Below are 26609 nucleotides of genomic sequence, written 5' to 3' on the forward strand. Positions count from 1 at the left end.
GATGGGAGTGCTGGATGAAGAATCCTGCAATCCTCGCTGGGGACATCCGGGCATCCTTGTTAGTTCAGGGCACACCCTCTGCAGAGCCTCACAGGCATATGGCATGGCAGTACATGAGCACGGATGTGTGAGGGGAGAAGAGAGGGGCCTTCCATCTGGGGGCACAGTCTCCCTCCCTTCCCCTTATCCCTCAAATTGTGAAGAAACAAGTGAGGTCTTTGATTAGATGCCTATTTTTTAGTGAATGGTCTTTTCTGTTTATAGGATCTATGCCTAGCATATATTTCTAAGATTGGGGTCATTCCTTACACCTGGGTTTGTTCTCCAGTAAGTGGTTAGAACTTGGGCTCTGATGTCACAGTGCCTGGGATGTCTACGAAACACACATCATGACAGCTCCTGCATCAGGGGGCTGCTGGGATGATTAAACAAAATGATACAAAGATGATACAAAGAAAGGGCCAGGGCAGCACTTGCAGGGGGCACAGCCAGCTCTGGATCAGAGTTAACTGTTGCCATACATCTTGTTAATCACAGGTCTAGGGACTGTCCTGTATCTCCACACAAAGACCTACCTCATTCTTTCCAACAGCTGCAGGATATTCTGTGGTGTGAATATATTTAACTAACCTCTTGCTTATGAAAAATCAAGTTGTTTCAAACGAGTATTATTTTATGACAAAAAAAGGCAGCAATGAACATGCTTATGCAAACATCTTTGCACATGTGTGCAAGTATGTTTGTAAGGAAAATTCCTAGAAGTGGGATTTGGGGGTAATAGAATTGTACATTTTGTGATGGATACAGCCAATCGACCCGTGAGCAGCTGAGCTGACTCCCACCTCCACCACCAGGACGTGAGGCTGCCAGGCACCACCCCTGTCACCAACACCAGCAAGGCCAGCTGTGCGGCTGCCATCCCAGTGCTCCTGAAGCACGGAACCAATACGAAGCAGCACGGGGCTAGGCAGCTGCCAGGGAGCCAGGAGGCGGGTGCATGCCAGGCCCTGGCCCCAGCCCCCAAGCCCCCTGCCCACCCTTCATGCCCCAGGAATACCTGGCTTGACTCCTCACCTTCCACTGCACCCTCCAGCTCCATCTAGACCCTTTCCCTCAGCATGGCAGCTTCACCCGCACATGTTTATTTAAAGCACAGGCAAGGAATGCCAGTGGTAAGGCCAGAGGGCAGGTAGCTCAGCGCGGCAGACCACAGATCCCTTCTCAGCCCAGGAAATGGCTCTGTGGCCCACATCAGCCAGGAAAATGAAGGATCACAGACGCCCTGCTGGGAGCTAAAGAGAAATGTGTGCAAATCTAAGGAGAAATGTGCAAGGCTCGTGCCTTCCCTGTGGTGTGTGCCTGCTCTTTAATGAGAGTTGCATTCTCCTGAGGGAGACCCTGCGCAGGCCCTGTCCCACGTAATGGCTTTACACAAACTCTAAAAAGTCATCCCAGCCATGCATGGGCCCAGGGATGCTGACACCATTCAGAAAGTTGTATTGTGGAGGGAGGCAAGGATGAAACAAACAAGGCATGGAGGCTTCTGCTCTATAAAACTATGAGGTTCCCAGGAACACGACACAGTCCACGCTGCATCAGATCTGAGTATCAGGATCCAGCTGTATTTGACTTTTAGAGCTGCAATCTATACAGGCATATTTGTGGCTACATAAACATAGATTATCAGAATGGAACTAAATATGCAGCTTTTAAATACAACCACACCAAAGGGAACTTTGCAAATTACCGGGAACTTTGCAAATTCCCAGGAACTTTGCAAATTACCTCTCATCCTGAGAGGTGAGACAGAGCCAGCTCTGGGCTGTGGCTGGTCATCTCAACCCCAGGTGCCACAGGCCATCTGGATACCACCTCTGCTGAGCACAAAGGTGGACATGTCCCCAAAATAGCAGCTTTGCTCAGAATTCCAAACAGGGCCTCAGCTCAATGGTGAGAACTCTTAACTCGGACGGCAAACTTCCCGTCTGGGATCTGAAGGCTTCAACAACTGTCAAAGCACCGGAAAATCCCCAGGAAGAAAGGAAGCAAAGGCACGGTAGACGCCAAGGGGCCAGGAGTCACCCTCTGTTACTTCATGACTCCAACTTACTCTCTATACACAAGACGTAGAAACCATCTCATGCAAGCCCCCCAGGAACCCTGGAGGCAGGCACTGTTCCCGTAGTTACCCACACGTCTAGAGACTGCCCCACATCTCCAAACACAGATCCGCCTATTGTCTCTGCCAGATGCAGGATATTCTGATGAGGAAACTGAGGCATGGAGCTTCTCCGGAACTTTCCGCAGGTCACCTGACACTAAGCCCACAACACTGTCCTCTAAATATTTAGGACACCTATATTTTCCTTTGTGTCAGCCATTTCTCTCCCTTTAAAAAATCTCTCCCTGAGACTATGGATAATTTTGATAACTTTGAGGATCAATAAAATTACTCGTTTTATCCACTGACATCAGAAGTGGCCAAGCTTGGCCAGGCGCAGTGCCTAACACCTATAATCCCAGCACTTTGGGAGGCCAAGGTGGGTGGATCACCTGAGGTTAGGAGTTCAAGACCAGCCTCACCAACATGGTGAAGCCCTGTCTTTACTAAAAAATACAAAAAATTAACTGGGCATGGTGGCAGGCACCTGTTATCCCAGGCACTCAGGAGACTGAGGCAGGAGAATTGCTTGAATCCAGGAGGAGGAAATTGCAGTGAGCCGAGATCGCGCCATTGAACTCCAGCCTGGGCAACAAGAGCAAAACTGGCTCAAAAAAAAGAAGTGGCCAAGCTTTAGCTCCTGAGCAATTCCAGAAGAGACTCAACCGTCGAGCTGACTGTAGCCTCCCGAGGACAAGCTTTGGCAAACAGGCCCCATGGTGGGCACTTGGCAGCCCCAGGCCAGGCATCCTGCCACAAGCACCGCACAAAATGTACTCTGCATGTGACTGGGTGTTTAAAGGGCTAGGGAGCCCTGGACACTTGAAACTGGAGTCCTTTCTGAATTTCTGAATTCCCTTCTCTAAAGGTCTCCAAAGTGAGTCTGCAGCTCCATCCTGGATCTTGTTAGAGATGCTATTTTTGCTCTTAGCCACCCTTCACGGGGTTTGGTAATAAAAGATTGTTAAAGTGGGGGTTTTTTTGTTTTGTTTTGTTTGTTTGAGACAGAGTCTCACTCTGTCACCCAGGCTGGAGTGCAGTGGCACAATCTCTGCTTACTGCAACCTCCACCTCCTGAGTTCAAGCAACTCTCCTGCCTCAATGTCCCAAGTAGCTGGGATTATAGGGAGCCACTACCACACCCAGCAAATTTTTGTATTTTTAGTAGAGATGGTTTCACCATGTTGGCCAGGCTGGTCTCAAACTCCTGACCTCAAGTGATCCACCCACCTCGGCCTCCCAAAGTGCTGAGATTATAGGCATGAGCCACCATGCCCAGCCAAAAGATTGTTAAAGTTTAAAAAATAAATAAATAAATAAATACATAAATAAATAAATAAAAGTCTCCAAAGGAGAAAAGATTTTTCATTTTCTTCATTTTTTCTGAAGGGGAGGAAGGTAAGGAGAACAGCTCCCTGTGCTTCTAATTTAAGTATCTACATTTTCACAAGTCCCCGTTAACATAGCCGATCCTTAACAAAGGCTAGAACGTGGGACTGATCAAACATTAGAGAAAGCCCCATTGCCCTCACAGGCCACCTGCCTGGCACACACCTGCGTGCACTTCCCACATATTTATGGTGTTTAGCCCAGCGTTTGCCGGGCTGGAGAAGCAGCCATTCTGTCACTGTGACAGACAGGCCTGACCAGGCCAGCCGTGCCTGCGATTGCACTTTCCACTCTCCAAACAGAATCTATTAGACATGATGCAAGCACAGTTTATTTTTAGGAAGGCTTTTCATTACAGTGATGTGAAATGTCAAGGCTGAGACTCGGCAGGCTCTATGCAGACCTCCGGCTCCCACTCATTAAGTTCCTGCCATGTGCTAAGCCCAGGCTGGGCCCTAGACAACACAAGTAGGTCCCCAATTAACAGCCAAGTTAATTAACTGATTGGAAACACAGGGGAAAGCTGTCTTGGGCAGGGACATGGCCCTCGAGGAGCAAGCGGACTGAAGGGGTACAGGCATCGTGCCGAAAGGGGTACAGACAGCATGGTTAGGGACTCTGCAAGGGGAGAGAACGTCAAGCCCAGTGAGCACTGGGGGCTGCACCCCCCACACCTGATGAGGGGCAGAGAAAACCAAATGGGGAACCCCCATCTCACCTCATCCCACCCTTCCTTGCTGCCCAGGTGTGTGAGATGGGGCACGGGCCATCCCAACTCCAAGTCTGGCCTGGACACAGAAATGACCAACGGGCTAAGGACAGTCAGAAGCTGATGATGAGACTCTTATCTTTCCTTTATTAAAAACCCTTTTGCCCAGGTGCAGTGGCTCACATCTGTAATCTCAACACTTTGGGAGGCTGAGGCAGGCAGACCACTTGAGGTCAGGAGTTCAAGACCAGCCTGGCCAACATGGTGAAACCTCGTATCTACTAAAAATATAAAAATTAGCTGGGTGTGGTGGTACATGCCTGTAGTCCCAGCTACTCGGGAGGCTGAGGCAGGAGAATCGCTTGAGCCCTGGAGGCAAAGGTTGCAGTGAGCCAAGATTGCGCCACTGCACTCCAGCCTGGGCAAGAGTGAGACTGTCTAATAATAATAATAATGTTTTAAATTGTATACCTGCAAACAGTATCTAGCTCAACTTCCTCATCTCAAGAATGGGGAAACTGAGATGCAGAGAAAGGAGATGAACTGCCCAAGCTCACACACAATACAGCGAAGCCAAACTTTTATATGTCACTCCCAGAGGCGGTAGGAACATCACATGCTTCCTTTTGGAGTCCTTGGTTTGGAGAAGAAAAAAAAAAACAGCTTTTAGAGTAGATTTCCTTTTTTTGAACTACTGAGGAAATCTGCAGGAAAAGAGGGTCTTCAAATACTGGGGTAAATCATATGACTGACTTGTATTACACAAAGTTGAGATTTATAACAAATACTCTAAACAAGTACTCCTGGAGCAAACAGCTTTCACCTATCACACTTCACAGAAATATTCTTTAAAATAGCGGTTTCTATTTTTTCTATCTTTTTAATTTCACAAACTAATAATCTTTTTTAACAAACTGGGGTAACCTACATGTAAAGTTGCCAAATCTTTATGTGTGTAACTAAAAATGTTTAAATTAAAAAAAAAAAAACTTTCCTATCACACTTCTTTTAAAAATTACTAACATTAAAAAATATTCCTCCAAGCACAGGATTACACCTGTAATCCCAACACTTCAGGAGGCCAAGGTGGCAGGAACACTTTAGCCCAGGAGTTTGAGGACAGTCTGGTCAACATAGTGAGACCCCATCTCTACAAAAAATACAAAAATTAAGCAGGTGTGAGGGAGTAGGCCTGTGGTCGCCGCTCCTGGGGAGGCTGAGGCAGGAGAATCGCTGGAGCCCAGGCATGGGAGGCTACAGTGAGCTGTGACTATTTGGCTGCACTCCAGCCTGGGCGACAGAGCAAGAGTGTGTTTCAAAACACATATAACTAACTGTACATGTATGTATCTGAAATCTCAGGAATTTAGGTATTTTAAGGGGAATACATCTGACAATAGGAATGCGTCTCTGCAGCGTTTCCACGGATTGACTGGCGTTGGCCGTGCCCTGGAGGCTCCTGGCCCAGGTAGGCCCCGTGTCCCTGAGCGAACGCACCGTGCGGCTTTGGGTTGTAAACCAGGGAGTTCGGACTTAATTCCCAGAACTCAATCACCACTGAGCGACCTCGAAAAAGATCAGGCGTGGGCCTCACAGGACGAGGGCCAGACCCAGATGCGTCTGCTTGGACGGACGAGACTCCCAGAGACCTTCCCCGGGCGTCACAGCGGAGGAAGGCTAGGAGCTCGCGCACTCCAGGCTGTGGGGCCAAGGGGTCCGGCTCTCAGGGTCCTGCTCTCAGGGTCCTGCTGGGCCCCTCACCAGGAAGAGGGGACAGGGAGGCAGCAGCTCCCAGCGGCCTCGTGGGCGCCACTGACAGGAGCGCGGGGCACAAGGCTGCCCAACAAGAACTCGGGGCACGAGGCCGCCTGACTGACAGGAACGCGGGGCGCGAGGCCGCCTGACAGGAACGCGGGGCGCGAGGCCGCCGGACAGGAACGCGGGGCGCGAGGCCGCCTGACTGACAGGAACGCGGGGCGCGAGGCCGCCTGACTGACAGGAACGCGGGGCGCGAGGCCGCCTGACTGACAGGAACGCGGGGCGCGAGGCCGCCTGACTGACAGGAACGCGGGGCGCGAGGCCGCCTGACTGACAGGAACGCGGGGCGCGAGGCCGCCTGACTGACAGGAACGCGGGGCGCGAGGCCGCCGGACAGGAACGCGGGGCGCGAGGCGACCCCACAGGAACGCGGGGCGCGAGGCCGCCTGACCGCCAAGAAAGCGGGGCGCGAGGCCGCCTGACTGACAGGAGCGCGGGGCGGTGCCCTCCCGCCGTCCCGCCCTCCCTCAGCCCCGCGCCCTGGCCAGCGGGTGCCGCTCGCAGACGGGGGAGCCCAGAGCCCACGCGCCAAGGCCGCCAGGCTTCTCTCTCGCGTTCCCTCCGGCGCGTCCTCCACCCGTTTCCCCCAGGCAGGGGGAAGCCCCGAGAAGCCGCCTCCGGGCTCCCTCAGAGCCGCCGTGCCGGGCGGAGGCCGGGCCCCAGGCTCTCCGCAGAGCCGTCTCCAACCCCTGCAGGCCGACCTGGGCAGCCAGGCGGGAAGCGCGCAGTCAGAGCCGGCAGTTCCGGGCTCCGTGTCCTTCTGGAGGCTCCTTGGCCATGGGCCCTCGGTCCTCGCCCTGAGCAGCGCACGGGGGTATAAGGGACGCCCTCAGAGGCCTCCACCCCACACTCCATCGCGCTCTGCCAACCGGGACCAGGTGTTTTGCTGAATAAATAAATTAATACATAATAAAGGCTGCGTCTAACCAGATCAGGACAGAACCGAGCGCCCTCGAGCACCCTCTCCCACCATCCATCCTCACAGACGGACTCTGCACCATGAGAAAGCGGCTTCGGCAGCTCGGACCCCTCAACTGACGCGTCTGCCCGTGGTGGGTCCTGATCCCCCGGCCGGCTCTGCCACTGAAGACTCTCCCTGTGTCCTCCGTGCCCCCCGAGTGGCCTGCTAGCCCGCTCTCCCACAGTCTCCTTGATGTGAAATGCTACCTGGCTTGCTGTGGAATGTTTCCGCTGTAACACGTGTATGCTGGCTGAGCACGCGGCTGGGTACGGTTTGCAACACTGAGAGCCGGCGGAGAGGCTTGAGCCTGTGAGCCCCCGTCTCCGACCACGGACTGACCAGGAAGGACCAAGGAGAACAGCCTCCTCAGGAACTCCGTGGAGCTCATGGCTTTTGTGACTGAGACTAAAAGCATCCATAAAAGCCCGACACTGTGGAAAGACACAAACGTGCATGGACCTGGTTATCTTTGGCCTTCCACTGCTCAGAAGCCCACCCCTGCAGAGCAAAGCCCGGGTCCCAGATGACAAAGTCATACACAGGAGCCTTCCCAGCAGCCGCCGTCATGGCTGACGCACTGGCCGGAGCCGCACCGGACACTCCACCTAGTCCCTCTTCAGTTTTTAATCCATTCTGTTTTATTTCATTTGATTTTATTTCATTTTATTTCCAAGCCCTGTGGCAGGGCTTGGAATTTTTTTGTTTTTGTTTTTGCTTATTTTTTTTTTAATTATGCCGTGTGTTGGCACACTTCATGAAAAGCACCTATTTCTGGCCGGGCACAGTGGCTCACGCCTGTAATCCCAGCACTTTGGGAGGCTGAGGTGGGTGGATCACCTGAGGTCAGGAGTTTGAGACCAGTCTGATGAAACCCCATCTCTACTTAAAAAATACAAAAATTAGCCAAGCATGGTAATGGACGCCTGTAATCCCAGCTACTTGGGAGGCTGAGGCAGGAGAATCGCTTGAACATGGGAGGCAGAGGTTTCAGTGAGCTGAGATCGCACCACTGCACTCCAGCCTGGGTAACAGAGTGAGAGTCCAACTCAACAAAAAAACAAAAAACCCCACATATTTCTATTTTTTTTTTTTTTTTTTTTGGAGCAGGAGTGAAAGTATTAAAAAGCTTTAGAGCAGGAATGAAAGGAAGGAAAGTGCACTTGGAAGAGGGTCAAGCAGGGGACTTGAGGGATCAAATGCGTGGTTTGACCTTTTGACTTGGGGTTTTATATATTGGCATACTTCTGGGGTCTTGCGTTACTTCTCCCCTGATTCTTCAAAAGGCACCTATTTCTTAAGGATCCAAAAAGATAAAAGCCAATTTCATTGCTGCTGTTTCCATTTCTTGGCAAAAATTAAGAAACACAACAAAATAAATATCCATGGTATAAAAATGGTGCATTTATTCACCAAAGTCTTATCACACGTGGAGATGAAATAAGAACTTCCCGAGCCAAGAACAGTATATACAACATGGAAAATTCTCTAGAGTTATTAAGTGAATTAACCTAATGAAATTCTACTATAAGATAAGCACTAGGAATGCACTGGAAAGAGAAAGGTGCTAGTGAGCTTCTGGAAGCACAGAAGGTTCTGAAAGGCAGGGAAGGTTCTAGAAGGCAGAAAAGGTTCAGGAGCTTCTGGAAAGCAGAGAAGGTTCTGGAGGGCAGGGACTCTGTCTTGCTCATGTTTGCAAGTCCAATGACTAGCACATAGTAGGTATTCAGTACAATGTTCTGAAAAGAGGTTTCTCTGGCTGGCTGTCTAGTTGGGTGGAAACCTGATCCTCTTCGTTCACAGTGAGATAGAGGAATCTGAAAAGGATAAACATACGAATTCCCCTCAAAATGTTGTTTTGTTTGGTACTGGGTAGTGATGTGAACAACTGTGGGGTTAACTTGAGGCTCTAGTTATGCTACCTCCTCCAGAGAAGATCCACTTTGCCCCATCTGGCGGCTGAAGATTCCAGCAGCCCTGACAGCCCTGACCCACCAGGGCACTGAGCCAGCTCTGTGCCTACGAAGACAGCTGTCTGCTGAACCCTTTCTGGGTGCAGCCTGCTGGGTCCTAACTCAAGTCTCTGAAGCATACCAGGGACCTCTGCCCAACAGCTCTCCGAGGCTCCTGATCAGGACCGGCTGACACCTCTGGAAAACAGTGACCCTAAGTGCCACATCCCTGCCCTTCTCCTGGGTCTCTGCCCTCTGACTCATCACTGTGATCCTTCATATATTTCATACATTTTGTCCAGATCTGTTTTCGGTGCCAGGGTCATTGACTCCCTTAGTCCACCACTACTGGACACGGCACTCAGAGATCTTTGTCACTTAAATTGCATTACACTTTGTTCTTCAGTAAAAAATTATTAAGCTGATATAGGAACAGCAGTTTCTAAATAAAGATGACACTATAGTACATATTGTCAGCCCACTGATTTTGCCAGTATAGTAAGCTTGCAAGTATGAGTTTATACTTTCTGAATGATTTACATTTTATTCCAACTAAATAAATAAATCTCACTCCATGACATTTTCTAAGCTGAGGAATAGTTGTTAATTCCTTTTGAAATGTTCTTAGACTAAGAATCTAAATTTAAAAGAGTAATTAGCATGATGCATGATGAATGGACGAGAGTCTTCTGAGGCACACAGTAATGTATTTCTTCCTTCATTTTACTTTTATAAAAATACTTAATGGGAATTAATGATCATCCTCTGGTACAGATGCCTCATCTGATCATCAACATTTCTTTGTATGTCACTAACACTTTATACCCAGCTAAACAACTCAAGATGTTCAGAGAAATTGAGGGGGGATGGGAAAGGGAATCTGCTTCCTAGAAATGCAGAAAACATCAACTTTGGGTGCTGAGGAGGCCAGAATAGATTTTTAGATAAAGTCAAACAATTTTCAGAAAAAGATTATATTACTTGTGAAAAGTCATTCGTTGGTATCCATTTTAAAAATAAAGAGTCAGCATAGGGGTCTTCAATCCAATCCTAGAGTAGCAGAGCTAGAAGCAGTCTGGAGGAGTGACCACTTCTCCTTTCTGACTGTCAGTGCTCACCACAGCTTCATGTCTCCGGGGTTCTTTCCTTGAAAATCAACCAACCAAGAGCTCGGGTCTCTGTCCAGGAAGGTCAACAGCAAGTCACTCCCCATGCCTGGGTCTGAATGTCCTTATGTGGAAGTTACTTATGAATTGATAAAACTGGACCAGGGACTGTTTTCCAGCTCTGAGAGTCTGTAATTTATGTATTCATTTATTCAGCAAAAATTACTGAACATATATATTGAGATATGCCCACTCTTAGATGTCCTAAAAATTAAGTTTGATATATGGGCTAATGCTGGAGCCCCACAAGACCCCACAGCAAATGGCCTCTTGGGGTCTGGTGCCAGAAGAGTGGGCCCCCTTGTGTCATTCTCAAACTATGCTGCAATTTCCATGGGCCTGTGAAGAGATTTATGGATTAGGTGACCCATTTTAACTATACGTAATCCAGAGATTTGAAAAGATTCTTAGAAAGGAATCGTGGATTGTTAATAAGACAAATACAAGAAAATCTGTACTTCCAATGGGAGCTCTTCTTTAGACACATTTTGAAGTGGAAAGCATCACAATTAGACCCACAAGAAGGCAACCAGAAAGATTAAAAATCATCCTTCGGACTTTCTCAATTATAGAGTTATGCATATTTTCAGTAGTGATGAGCACTGTTTTCAGCATATATTGTGCATCGAGACAACAAATAACCATAGATTGAAGCTCTCCAGATTAAAGACACTTAAAAACTAAGCATCTAAAATGTTACTAATCACATTAATAAAAATTTTAGTGAATACAGAGAAGTTTTTGTATCTTCAGCAAAATATTTTAATCATTAGTGATGTTTAATTTCTCATTCTCTTAAATTTGTTTTGAATTTTTTTATAATAAACATACAATGAGTTCAGTAGAGCACGTATATAACTTGTAAATAAGAATATGTATCTGGTAAATAAATGCACATTTCTGTTGGTGGCACCATCAGACACTGAGACACTGAGAGGAGGGGCCACAAGGGGGATGAGGCAGAAGCCTCCTGCCAGTGAGGGCCCAAGAGCCCTGTCCAGGGCTTGGGCTTCCTTCCTAAGGTTAGGTGTGGGGCAGCTCCGGCAGAAGAGCGATAGGATCAGATTTTCAGTTGTGGCAGTTACTCTAGCCAGAACTGGAAGGTGGCATGGAAGGGGCCAATACTTCCTTCTTTCTTTTAAAGTTTGTTCTGCCATAATTTAGGCCAAATTCTTCCTCTGCTACATGTGAGGACTGCATGCCCAGCAGCTTCCTCCACATGCATCAGGCTGCTGGACTGGCCTTGCTGGCACACTGGGTGGGTTGCTCCGTGGAGTGTCCTGACTACTGCAGGATGTCGAACAACGTCCCTGTCCACCATCCACCTAGTCCCAGCAGCAGAGGTGACAGCCACTGATTTACACGACAGAACTGGCCACCACCAGACTACTCACCCTCTTCTCCTTCAGGCTGCAAATTAAAACAGACTTCCATCCTTTCTTCAAAGGACATATTTTTCTTCCCTTTTGTCATTTATTTTACACAGGAAAGTAGCATCTTTTAATAGTCTAGAAGAACTATTTCAACATTTGGAACATGCTAACAATATACCCACACACGGTAGAATCTTTCAAAATGAGGCTTTGATTTTGGAGTTAGTACTTATTTTATCTACAATCTTTGTCAAACATGTTATCTTATGTGAAATCACCTGTAACAATCTGGGACATTCTTTTTTTTTCATAGTGCTTGACTTTAAACTTACCCTGAATATCTGACATTCTTTTAGAGTGCTATGAAAAATATTAAATCATGAAACAAATGTTATATATTCTTTAAAAGTACCAATAAACCAAACATGTTACTTTTTAACATTTGCTATTGACTGATATTGTCAATAATGTAGTTGGCTAGCCCCATAAGATGGGTTTTACTTTTTATCACCGCTCACTGTAGCCTCAAACTCCTGGGCTCAAGTGATCCTCCTGTCTCAGCCTTCCAAGTAAGTGAGACCACAGGCGTGTGCCACCAGGCCCAGCTAATTTTTTACATTTTTTGTATAGATAGAGTCTCACTGTGTTGCCCAGGCTGGTCTCAAACTCCTGGCCTCAATCAGTCCTCCCTCCTCAGCCTCCCAAAGTGCTTGGATTACATGCATGAGCCAATGTGCCCGGCCAGGTTTTACATCTATATTTCACCCCCTCAGAACCTGTGGAGGATACAAGAGGCATATCTACATAAGTATCCAAATTTTTCACACAACTGCATGTTTTTATCTTCTCAGAAGGGCACTAAATCAACACATCTCTTAAGAACTACATCTTACTTCCCAAAGAGACAAAATAGATACAACCAATAATAATTTCAGTATTACTAGAAATTATAATAAAAATTTAAAAATAAGTAGATTGTTTTTTAGAAAACTAAACCAAGAATCTAATCTTTATTTTTAAAAATATTTTCCACTTAAAAACATTTCCTTTTTCAAGTGATCAAAATGCTTCCTTCTTGTTAGGCTCACAGCAATGAAAAACTCATAAAAAAAATGTTCTCTGAGTTTGCAACATCCCCATTCCATGTGCTGTCAATACTTTCCCTGCTGGAAGAGCCTGCCTCTTACCCCAAACAAGCAGCAAGCAGGAACTCCCAGGCCTGGGTGAGGTGTCCCCTGGTGTGGTCACTCAGACAGAGCTGTGTGTCTGCAAACACACCAAGTCACTCACAGCCAGGCACTGCCAGCCCGGGCTGCCGGCACAGCGACCCTGCCAGGCTCATGCAGAAGCCGTTTTCAGGCCACACTGGTTTTGCAAGAACGAACATCTCTGTAAAGTTCTGCTTCTGATGTCACAGTTTCTCTATTCCACACAACTCTGCCTCAAAGCCTTTTTTAAGCACATTCCAGGCACAAGTGTGAGCCAGAAAAAGGGCTGAAAACATGAGGGGCCCTCTCGGGACAAGCCCCGGAGCCCACAGCCTGCACCACCAGGGACATGGGGGCTGCTAAGGAGCCTCCCACCAGCACCTCTGCCTACCTCTCCCACAGAGGCCTCTGGGGAGTAACATGCTGCTGATCTGAGTGAACATAAGGAACAGGAACACACCACAAAGGTCCCACAGAAGCACAGCATAGGGAGCCATGGCTGACAGCCAGTGGTCAAGACAGAGGTTCTGGAGCAAGATGGAAATGCACAGGGCATCTGGCTCCCAACCCTGCCTGATGCCACAAACACCATGGGGCCTGCACAACACTGAGGGCTCCCAACCCTCTCAAACGCCACAAACAGCATGGAGCCTGCACAACACAGAGGGCTCCCAAACAGCACAACACAGCCTCAGCACACTGAGGGCTCCCCACCCTGCCTAATGCCACAAACAACATGGGGCCTACACAACACTGAGGGCTGCCCACCCTGCCTGATGCCACAGACAGCATGGGGCCTGCACAACACTGAGGGCTCCCAGCCCTCCCGAATGCCACAAACAGCATGGGGCCTACACAACACTGAGGGCTCCTAAGAAAGCCCAAACAGCAAAGTGAGCACTCACCTTGCCTTCATTTCCTCTAAGAGGAAGACTGTTGTAACCTGATAAAACAGACAGATAAAGGATAGGACGTGACCACAGGAATGGGGTCCACCAGAGCCACCGATCCCCAAGTATGAGATGTGATGACAGGGACAGGGCCCATCCAGAGCCCACAGGTCTCCCCTTGGGACTCTGACACAATCCTAAATGGATGGAGTAAGGGAAAGGGCCCTGTGCAAACTCTGAATAGCGCACTGGGCCCTAACACAGACCCTGCCCGGCCACCTCCCTCTCCCCTTGCCACCCCCACAGGCCAGGAAGAGGGGTACAGCAAGACTGCCCACCCTTACCCTGCAGGTCAGAGGGCAAAGCAAGCCAGCCAGACACTCACCTCGCTTCAGAAGAGCAAAGGGAACAACGCCCACCCAGCAAGCTCGTTGACAAGACCAAAATTCAAGCACTTAAAAACAGTGCAACCTAGACATGCCAAGTATACTAAAAAACGTGCTCTGAATTTTGCATTTATCAAATATTACGTAATAAAACATTTTAAAAGAAAGTGTTTAGCATATCTAAAAAAAGGGTATGTACTATCTCTTTTTATTATACTTTCTACTCAAACTTATAAGAAATTTGTATGAATATTATTTAAGTCACCTTTTTTTTTTTAGATTCCGGGGGCCAGGCATGGTGGCTCATGCCTATAATCTCAGCACTTTGGGAGGACAAAGAAGGAGGATCACTTGAGTCCAGGAGTTCAAGCCAGGCATGGTGGCACATGCCTGTAGTATCAGCTACTCAGGAGGCTGAGTGGGGAGAAACACTTGAGCCTAGGAGTTCGGGGCTGCAGTGAACTATGACTATGCCACTGCACTTCAGTCTGGGCTACAGAGCCAGACCCTGTCTCTGTAAAAAAAAAAATCATAGATTCAAAGGGTACATGTATACGCACGTTTGTTACGTGGGTGTATTGAGTGATGCCGACTGTTGGGTTTATAATGATCCTGTCACCCAAACGAGGAACACAGTACTTGATAAGTAGTTTTTTGACCCTTGGCTCCTTCCTCCCTCCCCTCTTTAGGCATTCCCAGTGTCTATTGTTCCCTTAAGTCCCACTTCTTTTTTTTTATTTGTTGTTGTTGTTGTTGAGACAGAGTCTCCCTCTGTTGCCCAGGCCGCAGTGCACTGGCACAATCTCATTTCACTGCATCCTCCATCTTCCAGGTTCAAGTGATTCTCCTGCCTCAGCCCACCAAGTAGCTGGGATTACAGGCACCTGCCACTATGACCAGCTAATTTTTGTATTTTTAGTAGAGACGGGGTTTCACCATGTTGGCCAGGCTGGTCTCGAACTCCTGACCTCAGATGATCTGCCCACCTCAGCCTCCCAAAGTGCTGGGATTACAGGCATGAGCCACTGCGCCCGGCCAAGTCCCACTTCTTTTATTCAAAGGATTTACAGTCATCAAAGGGATGATGTGAAATAAACTCCAAAGGGCTGTCACCATCAGTTACTCTCATCATCACAACAAAATCAGGCCTCATCCTTATTGATGTAACCTGTTTGGATATGCCTATTAAGAAATATAAATGATATTACTCTTTAAAAGGTAATGGCAATGCTTTTGCAATAATCTCTATTGTCAGTTCATCTGAGACTTGGATTTTCTAAAGTAATATTGTTTCTAACAATAACAATATTCCTTCCTGTCAGCCACCACCTCCAACATTAACTGTAGAAACCTGGAGCATCCAAAAATAACAACCACTAGGACTTATCAGAAACTCTGTGGTTACCAAGGACTCTCCCACTCATCTCAGGTAATTCTCTCAAAAACATGAAGAACCAGGTATTTTGCTCAAGGTATAAATCCAGAGAGATTATAGGTGAAGTCCTTCCATTTCTCTTGACTTCTAATATGAGTGCAAGTGCAAACTGTAAAGATTATCTGATTGGAAAGATAAGGTGACCTCTCAATCTGTCAACACACTGCATGGAAGCAGTACTGCCACTTAATTTGTGCTCTTGAAACATAGCCACATATTCCCTACCATATTTGCAGAAATCACCTGCAGTTTCTGACTCTGCCAGAATCCTCTTTCTATTTCAGTGAAAAAGCCCGATTTCTGTTACCTTAACTGATCGTAATTTCATGTTGGCTATTTCACAGAATCAAGGACCATAACAGCATAACAAAGTGGGCACATGGATGCCGCAAGGCTTCCACCACAAGAATGGGTGCTGCTCCATAGGAACTGATGGCTGTGCTTCCCATAGCAGCTCTAACCACAGCTGTATCTCAGCGCAGAACACTCAAATCAGATGGAAGTCCAGTGGTCTCAACCTTGGCCTGTTTTCAGGAAAAGCAGAGAAAGAGATTCAAGAACTCTTGGTAAAAGAGATGTGAGGGACAAAATGGACTTGAGGTGGGAAGTCATCAGACAGCAGCTCCTGCCACTGCTTCCCCTATGTTCCATCCCCTGCCTCCGGCTAAGAAATGGAGCTTGCGCTGGTGTGCACAGTTGAGTCCACTAGAAGAGCAGCTATTTCAGAGAATGTACACATTGTGGGGTCAGCCTCAAATTGTACCACAGATTAACTGCTGCTTTGAGCTGGATTAAAATCACAGCCTCTGACTGCCAATTTTATTAGCGGCTCCATCCATTTACAAGTTGAATGTATTTCACATTTGGAACCAGAATTCACTTGCATGATTAATATGAAGTCCTTTCCTTTCGGAAACCAGGTCAGCCTTCCTTCTGAAAATTCCTTCCACCAAACAAACCATTTCTAAACACGCCCTTTGTGCTGTATACAGAACACTGCATCAGAAGCCTTTTCAAAATGAGCTTTCAGAACCATGTGGTGACGGGAGTGCCCACATCACATGATAGAAAATTCTACTTTTTCCTTCCACCAGCATAGTTCAGAAAAGAGTGGGAGTCCCTGAACCAGCCCCCTGCCTGCTTGCCACTCTAAACATCAAACCTAAACAGAACCTACTCTTAAATAAATGTTCTTAGGAAAATAATCCCTCTCTCATCCCTTATTCTGAAGTGGGTTTTTGTTATGACAAGTCTGAGATGAGAGCTCACTTCTTTGGTGTTTGTGTCACCACATTTTTAAAAACCGGACGGAAACCCAGAAAGCATTCAGAACATAAAATTTTTATGGACATATCAAGTAGTAAATCCTACGGGTGGCATTTTCATTCCCTGCCATTATGGGAAGGCCAAAAGTCTCCAAAAATAAGTCATCCATTTCCAAACATCAAAATTCCGTCAGAGAGGCACACCAAATATTTGAATCTGACACCCAAAACAAAACCCAACTCAGAAAATCAATCCCCTGCTGGTGCCAAAGAGCACTTTAAAATCTCCATGGCCTGAGGCTGAGAAGCTCCTAAGAGAAAGGCAGTTTGACAAGTGAAATGGTCCCCACTCCTGTAAGAACGAGACAGACATCCTTGTTCTGTGCAACCAGAGAGACATGTTCTGACAGCACGTAGAATCCTCAGCCCATCCTGGGATGACCACTGGGAGAGAAAGGAGGCTCCAGAGACCTACGACCCCATCCCAGGACTACCTACCGAGTATCCTGTGGTACATTCCTTAACCACTCCAAGACTCAGTCTTTCTATCTGTAAATTGACGATAGAAATACTTATATGGGTTATTCTGGGGAATACATGTCAGTGCACATGGAAGGCTCAGGGATTCAAGATTTGGGGGTACCCAGAGGTACAGGGATGGGAGAGGCTGTCGCTGTGAAGGGAGCACACTGGTAAGTTTTGGGGGTGATGGAATGATCCGTACACTGACAGAGGAGGTGGCCACCTGAATCTATATGTAACCCAGTACACCAAAAAAGAAAAGTCCATTTTACTTTATGATAATTTAAAATTAAATGTTAAAAAGAAAGCTCCAGAATCGGTTTTGTAACTATTAGTTCATCCCCTGTCACCTGCCATGGCCTTGAATCACCCTCACAAGACACAGTCCTAGTCCTGGCACTACCCAGGGAATGCCCTTGGTTTTCTGAATCGCAGTTAGGACTATCGGAGGGAACAGACAAAAACAGAGGAAGTGAAATGCCCTCTTACCACCTCCAGAGATGAGAGTTAACACTGAGTAACTGTTACCAAACACTCATCATCTCTCGTTTCTTTGTGTTACACACACAGAAGCCATTCAAGACAAATGCAGCTCGGTAGTCCGAGGTCCAGTTTTCCAGCTGCCTGTAAGAGCCACCCACTTACCAGCCTCGTGAGGCAGAGTGACAAACAAAAAAGGTATTTAAAATGTGCAGAAGCAGGTGTTTCCAAGGGAGCCTCACCCATTTTTACTTCCTGTTCTAGGTATTTAAATAGTGGCTGTGGCAGAGTTCTTAGAGATAACAGGAATTAAAAGAAAAAAATGCCCTTCCTTCAACACACTGTTTCCACACTGTTTCCAAGCAGCAGAAAAGTGGATTAACTGTTTTCTGCTTCTCAGGTTTTCTGGCCTTCTATCAACTAAGATTAAAAAATAAGTCCAGCTGGGTCTACATTTATGAAGGTCAACTTAAACTAATGTGGAAAGAGCTGCCAGGTGCTTTTATGTGGTGTGGTGGGTTATCTGCCATGAATTTAGCTGTTTGCTTTCTCTGAGAAGTGGAACATCATGTCAGGAAAGATAACAGAGGTTCTTAGCCGAGGCTCATCTGGCCTTCGTCTCTTGGGATTTGGCTGGATGAAAACCCTTTCTGCCATTTCTTAAGCTTTTTCTTCACCTCTCCACGCACAAAGAATCCTTAAACCTGGTCGGGCACAGTGGCTATGCATGTAATCCCAGCACTTTGAGAGGCCAAGGCAGGAGGATCACTTGAGGCCAGGAGTTCAAGACCAGCCTGGGCAACATAGCAAGACCCTCATCTCTAAAAATATATATATATATATTCATTTTTAATATTTTTTGTTTGTTTTTTAGTTATTATATTTATTCATGAATCCAAACTAAGACAAAACTTTTTTAAATTAGCCTGGTGCAGAGGCATGTGCCTGTAGTCCCAGCTATTCAGAAGGCTAAGATGGGTGGATTGCTTGAGCCCAGGAGCTCAAGGCTGCAGTGAGCCATGATTGCGCCATTGTACTCCAGCCTGGGTGACAAAGTGAGACTCCATCTCAAAAAAAAAAAAAAAAAAAAAAAAAGAATCCTTAAACTAGTAATATTTACACCTATCCAGGCATATCTTAGATATCTGTCACCCAATGCCAAGGAGCTATTATTAGTTTGGGCGACGTTTGGCTGCAAACACTTTTTCATGAGGAAATTGAAATTCTAAGGTAACCCTCTAAGAGGCAGTGGTCATGGCTCACCCGCAAAGCCAGTTTCATTGAGTGGAACTTTCTTAATGAGACCATGTCTGATAACAGCTTAGCTGAATCCCTGTGTCTCCTTGAGGCTTCACTCCCCTTCCTAGTCCCATATTCCTCACTTTCAAAATCTAAAGAAAAGTCAATGAGTAACTGCATCCAAAAGTTAGGTAATACTGCATGAACACTAGGACAAAACAAACCCAGAATACAGAAATTATTGTCACATAAAAGGATCAGTGTCACCACAGAGTTCATCAGAAGACGGGGCCTTGGGCTGCACATCACACCAGCTAACCTTGGTCCCGTGTACCCTGTGTCGATAGCCCTATTCTTCACAGGAAGCTGGAGACCCAACATGCTGACATGTTTCATAGCACACAGAGATTCCCGCTGTGCGCCATGACGGGGCCCAACACCATCTCGGAGTAAAGCAGAGAGATGACTATGACAAAGTGATTGCCCACCCCCACCTCCCTGGCGGGCACCACTGACCTTGATCACCAGGTACAAAAACAAATCATATTGGAAGAAGAGCTGCCAGACGCTGAAACACACAGCTAAGCTCAGCACTGAGAAGTCATTTTAAAAGCTCTTCCATTCCCTGCCCATCCCTTCTGAGCCTGACACCCTACATCCCGCTTCCTGAGTCTAGCTTCATGAGTGAACCCATTGTCTGGCACCTCCTTCTTCCAGAAGCCTAGGGTTACAACACACCCCATTCCTTCTGCCCAGAACATCAGCCCTTGGGCTGATGGAGACCGAGCAGGAGAGACAGGGAACAACAGGCAGAGAAGCTCACAGATGTGCAAGGAGCAGGCTCTTCTTGGGGGAAGGGGCAGGTTGCTCATTACCATCCAACCAAACGGAATCAGAGGCTCCGGACCCCAAGAAGTAAAGATAGATTTGTGCTTTTGTGGCAGTAAGGATCCTTTGATTTAAAAATAATCACTCCATCTCCTTCACAAGCCAGCAGAGTCCTGCTCTGATGGCTCTGCCTCTCAGCTCTGTGTGGGCTCCCTGGTGAATGAAAAGTCTGTGTAGGCAAATCGGAAGGCCAAAACAAAGGAGCAAAATGAACAATCTCCTGTCTTCACAGCCAGGTGCACCCACTGGTTCTGAATCTGGATTCTCCAAGCAAAATCTGCATGAAAAGCTGACTCTATCATTGGCAAATGAAAGTTGTGCTTCTTTAGCAAAAGGAAGGGGGTCCTTTAGAAAACTGCCCCCCTAAACATAGGGGCTACCTGAGCAGGTTCACAAGTCAGCCTCCATGTAACTGAAGAACAGCGTAAAGCCCTTAACAAAGGGCTTATGTTCAAGTTAAACTTAAGGAAAAAGCACTGAGCCCTGCACAAAGGATACCCTGAAATCACAGAGAAAGGCGGGCCGGTGGGGAGGAAAACTCAAAGACTGAAGCATATGAAGAAGAGACCATCAGGCTGTCTGAACAGCCCTGCATAAAACAGCAATGTTATTTTGGCTACAAGCAAAGCTGAATCGTGTCACTAGAAAGGATGCCATGTTCCCCTATGTTCAGCTTCGATAATGGTCTCACAGATAATTAATTAATGCCAAAAGGGAGCCCTTCCGACCAGAAAGGAACAGGCAGAGTGGGTGATGGGAGGGCAGGAAACTAAATAAATCAGGGGAAAAGAGTGTCCTTTAAGAGAGGAAGCAGTGGGACTTCCACTACCACAGGCTGCTGCCAACAGCTGTTCTGGAAATAAGTCAGCATCATGGAGTGCAGCTCAAGGCCACGAGAATAAACTCAGAGACGGTAGTTATCGACCCTGGGTTTCATCAAGAGCTCCTTCACTGTCAACATGAGAAGGGCCCCTTGCTCAAGACAAGGCATCCTATATAAAAAGAATTGGTCTTCAGGTCTGTTAACATCAACCCCTAGTTCTAACCTACAAGGCTTTTTGATGTAACAGAGGAGCAGAAACTTGAATGTCCTTGAACCACATGTGTTCTGGAGGCCTCAACGTGAAGTTGAATGTTAATAGGTAAATAAATAAATAGATTACAAATGGCATAGCTGGGCCAGATTTAAGGCCGCTCTGTGCAACTTTAATCGAGCCTCATTATTTGGAACAATGTAGTTGGCACGACCATTGCCAAACAAGATTCAGACAGGAGAGAAAGAAAAATGGCAGCACCTGCCCGGCACAGGTAAGCAAGCTTCTCCTTGCATTCTCTGTGGATTGTGTTCTGACAAAATGGCAGCAACACTGAGTGAGGATGGTACAAGGTGGAGGGGACATAGGTAGCTGACACATGGCCACATTCTGCCCCAAGGTGGCTCCTGCAATGGGAAGACCACACATACATCTCATTCTTTGTCTATACCACTGGGGCAGTTTCCAATTACCTGAGAATGTAGGTGATGCCTTTCACCTGCAGTCCTCGAAACAATTCAAACGATGTCTGCATCCCTAATGTTTTCCCACAAAATGAGTGTGTCCATAAGTCTCCTTATGACACAGTCTTCTGTTACCAGTGACACCGTGATCAGAGCCAAGGGAAACATGGCACCAGTTTTAATTATATGAGTCAACTTTGCTGGTAGCCAAAATAACACTGCTGCATTGGGCATTATCATTCAGTTTAGCAGCTTTCCTCTCTTCATGCACTTCCATCTTTGGGTTTTCCTTTGCTGCCTCTCTCAGCTACCCCGCCACCTTTCTGACTTTCTCTGTGATTTTGGAAGAATGCTGTGAACTGGCCACTGCAATGGCAAGGAAGGCAGTCAAGGAGCAGCCTCCAGCTCACACCATAATGACCTACCTTCCCTGGGACACTCCACGCCCATGTGTGCTTCATGCGTAGGTGAAGGGCGGCACTTGGCCTCAGAGCAAACAACTCTCCCATAAGGTGACTGGCCAGGTCAAGCCAGCTGGAGGAAGGAATACAACCCCAGCAAGAGGCCACTGGTGCACAGCTGGGCCTTCTTTCCTGATAGGGGGCAAGGCACCAGGAGGAGGCAGAGTGAGCAAGGCCCCCAAGCCTCCAATGCAGGACTCACCCGTGCTCCAGCATGGAAGGGTGAGGGCTTCACCTGGGCCCTGGGGGCACAGTGACTGGGCTACATCCCAGAGGTGCGGGACCAGCACAGACACTCCCTCCCGGGACTCCAAGGCAGGTGAGCAAGGACCTCCTTTCCCAGCGCCTGTGTTCCTTCTAACAGAGACAAGCAGGTTAGGGAGTGTGAGGAGACCTCAAGGCAAGGGAGGAATTCAGGGGACTCTGGCTTGAGGGAGGGGAGCGTCAACTCAGGAGTCCAGGGAGACTGTGTCAAGACACCTGGTTCTCTGCAGTTTTTGTTTGTTTGGGATTTTGACGATAAAGCACTACTGGAGACCAGAAGGGCCTAGAGGCCGAGAGGAAGGTGCCGGAGCCCAGCCGCACTGAGGTGGGTGCAGGCGGCGCTGGGCAGCGGCGAAGGACCCCCCTCCGTCCCCGCCTGCGTTTGCTTCTGCGCCCCGTGGACACCGATTATCCTAACCTTTCATGTGTAATTCTGGCCCCGAAGCCGCCTGGAAACATTGGCTTTATGGTAAATCTTCTTAATAAACAAGATTAGCAGGAAAGGAGGTGCCGGGGACTGGAGGTTTTATGGGTTTAAAACAGAGGCGTCCGCCTGGGAAAGCAGCGGCTTCCACTCCCTCGCTGCCGTGAAGCTGCCGCCCTCCCTTTCCTCCCGCGGCTGCCGCGGAGGAAAAATGTCCTCTGATTTCGGCGGTGCTGCCCACGGGGGGTGCGGGGGACGCAGGTAGACGCGGGTGCAGCGGGACATCGGAGGCCCGGCCCCTCGCGGCACACGCGGCGCGAACACGAGCGGGGGGCGCACCCACGCCGGACCAGGGCCGCGCGCTCCAGGGCCAGGGGAGTGCCGAGTGGCGGGGCTGGGGGCGTGAGGCCCAGGAGCCAGGGGAGAAGCAGGAGGCGGCGCCGGGGAGGAAACTGAGGCAGGGGCGCGAGACCTGCTCCGAGCCGCCAGTGAGGACAGAGAGGCGCGCGACCCGTGGCCGGGGGCTTGCGACCCAGAGCCTGGGGGTGTCGCGCTGGAACCCCGAGACTCCCGGAACCCCCGACCCGCTCGCCAAGGCGCGCTCCCCACTCACTCACTGAGGCGCCCCCTCCCCCGCCCCGTCACTCACCGAGACGCCCCTCCCCTAAACCCCCCACTCATTCATTGAGGCGCCCCTCCCCCTACGCCCCGCATTCATTGAGGCGCCCCTCCCCCCACGCCCCCCACTCATTTATTGAGGCGCCCCCCTGCATGCCCCCTCACTCAGAGGCACCCCTCCCCGCAACCCCCTCACTGAGGCGCCGCCCCTCCCCCCGAACCCCTCACGGAGGCGCCTCTCCCCCGACCCCTCAGGGTGGCGCCTCTCCCCACGCCGAGCCCCTCACGGAGGCGCCCCTCTCACAACGCCCCCAACTAATTCATTGAGGCGCCTCTCCCCCCGCGCCCCCACTCACCCAGACGCCCCGGGAGCTGCCGGCCGCGGGGGACGGACGAGGGGGCGGCAGGCAGGACGCGTGGCGGCAGCAGCAGCAGTAGCAGCAGCAGCAGCGGGAGCGGCGGCCCCATCCCCGCGGCCTGGCAGGCGGCGCTCAGTCCATGGCCGCGCCGGAGGCGGCGGGAGGCGGCCGAGTCCGGGCCCAGGGAGGCGCGCGCCGCCAGCTCCTCCCGCCGCGCCTCTCGCGCTCTCGCGGCGACGCCGGGCCGAGCTTCAGCACCGGACAGCGCCCGGCCCCGCCCCGGCCCCGCCCCCGGACGCGCGTCCGCCCTCAGGCCACGCCCCCGGCCAGCCCCGCTCGCCCCGGCCACGCCCCCCGCCCGCCCGGCTCCTTTCCCTCCCCACTCGCAGGCGCCGCGGCCGGGAGCCCCACGCCCGGCCCTGGACTCCCCCGCCCCGGATCGCGCCCCTCCCCGCTCGGAACGCCCCGTCCGCCCCCGCGCGTCCCCTCCCACCTGCATTCCTGCCCCCCGCCTGGCCCTCCGATCCCCTCCCCGCCCAGCCCGGTGCTGGGGGTCGCACCGTCCCTGGGGACTGCGGGGGCCTAAGCCGCGCCCTTGGCCCGGACGGAAAGGCCCGAACCTACTCTGCTGGGAACCTGGGCAGGCGGCCTCTACCCGCGGGGCCCCGCGCGCGTCGAATTAACGCCTTCCAACCGTTTATTTAATTTAAACGTAACGAGCCACTTGCGCATCGGGTCGCGCAGAGGTGGACCCAGTCGACCTTCCCTGCAGCGCGGGCGGCGCCCAGGCTCGGTCCCAGGAAAGCTCCCGGAGGGCCTGGGGTGTGGGCTGGGGCCAGGCGGGCTCTGGGGCAGAGCAAGGTGAGGCCTCTTGCAGGGCTGGTCTCCTCGCCGCCGTCCCGCCCGGGGTCCTGGGGGATGTCGCGTGTCCTCCTCAGGAGACAGTGCCACTTCCAAGAGGTCCTAAGACAAAGGGGGCCAGTAGGGGCCTCCGGGTGGGAGGGAGCCTGCGCTTCTCCACAGCCCACCTCCCTCACAGCCTACCCCAGGGCCATCCCCTGTCCTGGTGACCCCACCTGGGCCCCCAACCTCTCCACCTGCTTCTGCCTTGGAAAGGCCTGAGCCCTCCCGCGTGCCTTCCCGCCACGTTCTCACTCCAAGGACATCTGCTCGGCGCCCTGTGGGTTTTCTCCTCCATGCCTGGCCCCCAGGGCCATGCCTTCCGCGTCCCTTACCAGCCTGGGCAAGGCTGGCACCTGTGGACAGTGGATAGGGGCTGGGATGGCAGCGGGAGAGTTCCAACGTAGCCCAAACATTCGCAATTCAGAGTTGGATATTGAGGCTGACTGTCCTAAGTCCCCTCCTCACCGACACCTCTGTCCTCAGACCTCCGTCATCTCCTTGCTGGGGCCCCTCACCCTCCCATCCTTCAAGAAAGCAGCTCCTCTTTGTCGCAGCCCTCCTTCAGCCACCTGTGCCCGGAGTGGGTGGTGGGTGGGCAGCTTATCCTTCACACCCAGACGCCCGGGGGACCACCTCCCCGTAGAAAGCACCTTCTTGCAGAATGAGGCAGCACAGAGGTCATGGTAGCTCCCGGGCAGCCCTTCCCTCCTACAAAGTCAGGCCCGTGTGTAAACCTGCGGATCCTACAAAACAGCCCCTGGTTGGGAGAAGGATGGCAGCAGGGACTGGATAGATGGGGCTGCTTCTGACTCATTATTTTTAGTAGCCTAGACTCTAATTTTTAACACAGCAGCGCTTGCCTCAAAACAAATGCAACTCCCCCAGCAAAATCCATCCAGGAAAAAGGCTGTGAGCCCACAGCGAGGCGCACCCCAAATGTGGGCTTGGTGGTGATACTGTTCAGACATTTGTCCTGTCCTAATCTCCTGTTGAATTGTAATCCCCAGTGTTGGAGTTGGAGGTGGGGTCTGGTGGGAGGCGATGGCAGCATGGTGGAGGATCTCTCCTGAAGGGCTTGGGCCAACCCCTTGGTGATGAGTGAGCTCCCCGACTCCCTGTTCTGGTCATTTAAAGCCATGTGATACCTCTCCCTAACTCTCTCCCTCTCCCTCTCTCTCTCCCTCTCCCTAACTCCCTCAACTATCTCCCTCTCTCTCCATCTCTCCCTAACTCTCCCCCTCTCCCTAAGTCTCTCCCTCTCTCCCTAACTCTCTCCCTCTCCCTAACTCCCTCAACTCTCTCCCTCTCTCCCTCTTTCCCTCTCCCCCTCTCCCTCTCTCCCTCTCTCCCTCTCTCCCTGTCTCCCTCTCCCTAACTCTCTCCCTCTCTCTCCCTAACTCTCTCCCTCTCCCTAACTCCCTCAACTCTCTCCCCCTCTCCCTCTCTCCCTCTCCCTAACTCTCTCGCTCTCCCTAACTCTGTGCCTCTCCCTCTCTCCTTAACTCTCTCCCTCTCCCTAACTCTCTCCCTGTCCCTAACTCTCTCCCTCTCTCCCTCTCCCTCTCTCCCTCTCTCCCTCTCCCTCCCTCTCCCTCCCTCTCCCTCTCTCCCTCTCTCCCCCTTTCTCTGTCTCCCTCCATCCCTCTCTGTCCCTCTGTCCCTCTCCCTATCTCTCTCCCTGTCTCTCCCATCCTCACTATATGGCATGCCTGCTCTCCCTTTGCCTTCCGCCATGATCAGAAGCTCCCTGAGGCCTCCCCAGAAGCAGATGCCACCATGCTTCTGGTACAGCCTGCAGAACCGTGAGCCAGTTAAGCCTCTTTTCTTACAAATTACCCAGCCTCGAGTATTACTTTACAGCCATGCGAGAATGGCCTAACACAGGTGGTAAGAGAAGTCCGTGTGGGGGTGTCGGGAGGCTGGGAAGAGCGGCATCACCGGATGGCTCCATGGGCCGGTGCGTCCTGGCCTCCCAGGTCCTGAGCCATCTGACTATGGAGTCAGTGATGGAAACCACAGGGGACAGGAAAGGTCAGTGAGCCCGCAGAAGGGAGAGCCTCTTCATGACAGGTCCGTGAGGTGATTCGGACGCACAGGGGTGGGACACGGGATTCTCTTCAGTGAAAATGACTTTGTGAGGCCTTAACGCCGTTTCTCTGGTACAGATGAGGGTCTGAGGAACCAAGTGCTTGGCCTGAACGAGGACGACCTGGAGAGGTCTGTTGCCTGAATGAGAGTCACTG

The 26609-nt window shown here is 50.3% G+C and overlaps 1 protein-coding gene across 10 annotated transcripts in view; it reads right to left on the reverse strand.

Annotated features, from left to right (window-relative positions):
- The window catches only part of PTPRN2 (protein tyrosine phosphatase receptor type N2), a 1035582-nt gene extending 1011856 nt beyond the window's left edge, over positions 1-23726 (reverse strand). For 4 of the 10 annotated variants that reach the window (XM_054560095.2, XM_054560097.2, XM_024249817.3 and 1 more), the window contains exon 1: positions 23461-23726. In XM_054560095.2, coding sequence (XP_054416070.1) covers positions 23461-23572 — 112 coding nt within the window. In that variant the 5' untranslated portion in view covers positions 23573-23726. The remainder of the gene's footprint in view (positions 1-23460) is intronic. The other 6 variants (XM_054560089.2, XM_054560090.2, XM_054560091.2 and 3 more) reach the window with 4 other exon arrangements.
- Positions 23727-26609: the final 2883 nt, after the last annotated feature.

Source organism: Pongo abelii, chromosome 6 (genome assembly GCF_028885655.2).
Source record: "Pongo abelii isolate AG06213 chromosome 6, NHGRI_mPonAbe1-v2.0_pri, whole genome shotgun sequence".
NCBI lineage: Eukaryota > Metazoa > Chordata > Mammalia > Primates > Hominidae > Pongo > Pongo abelii.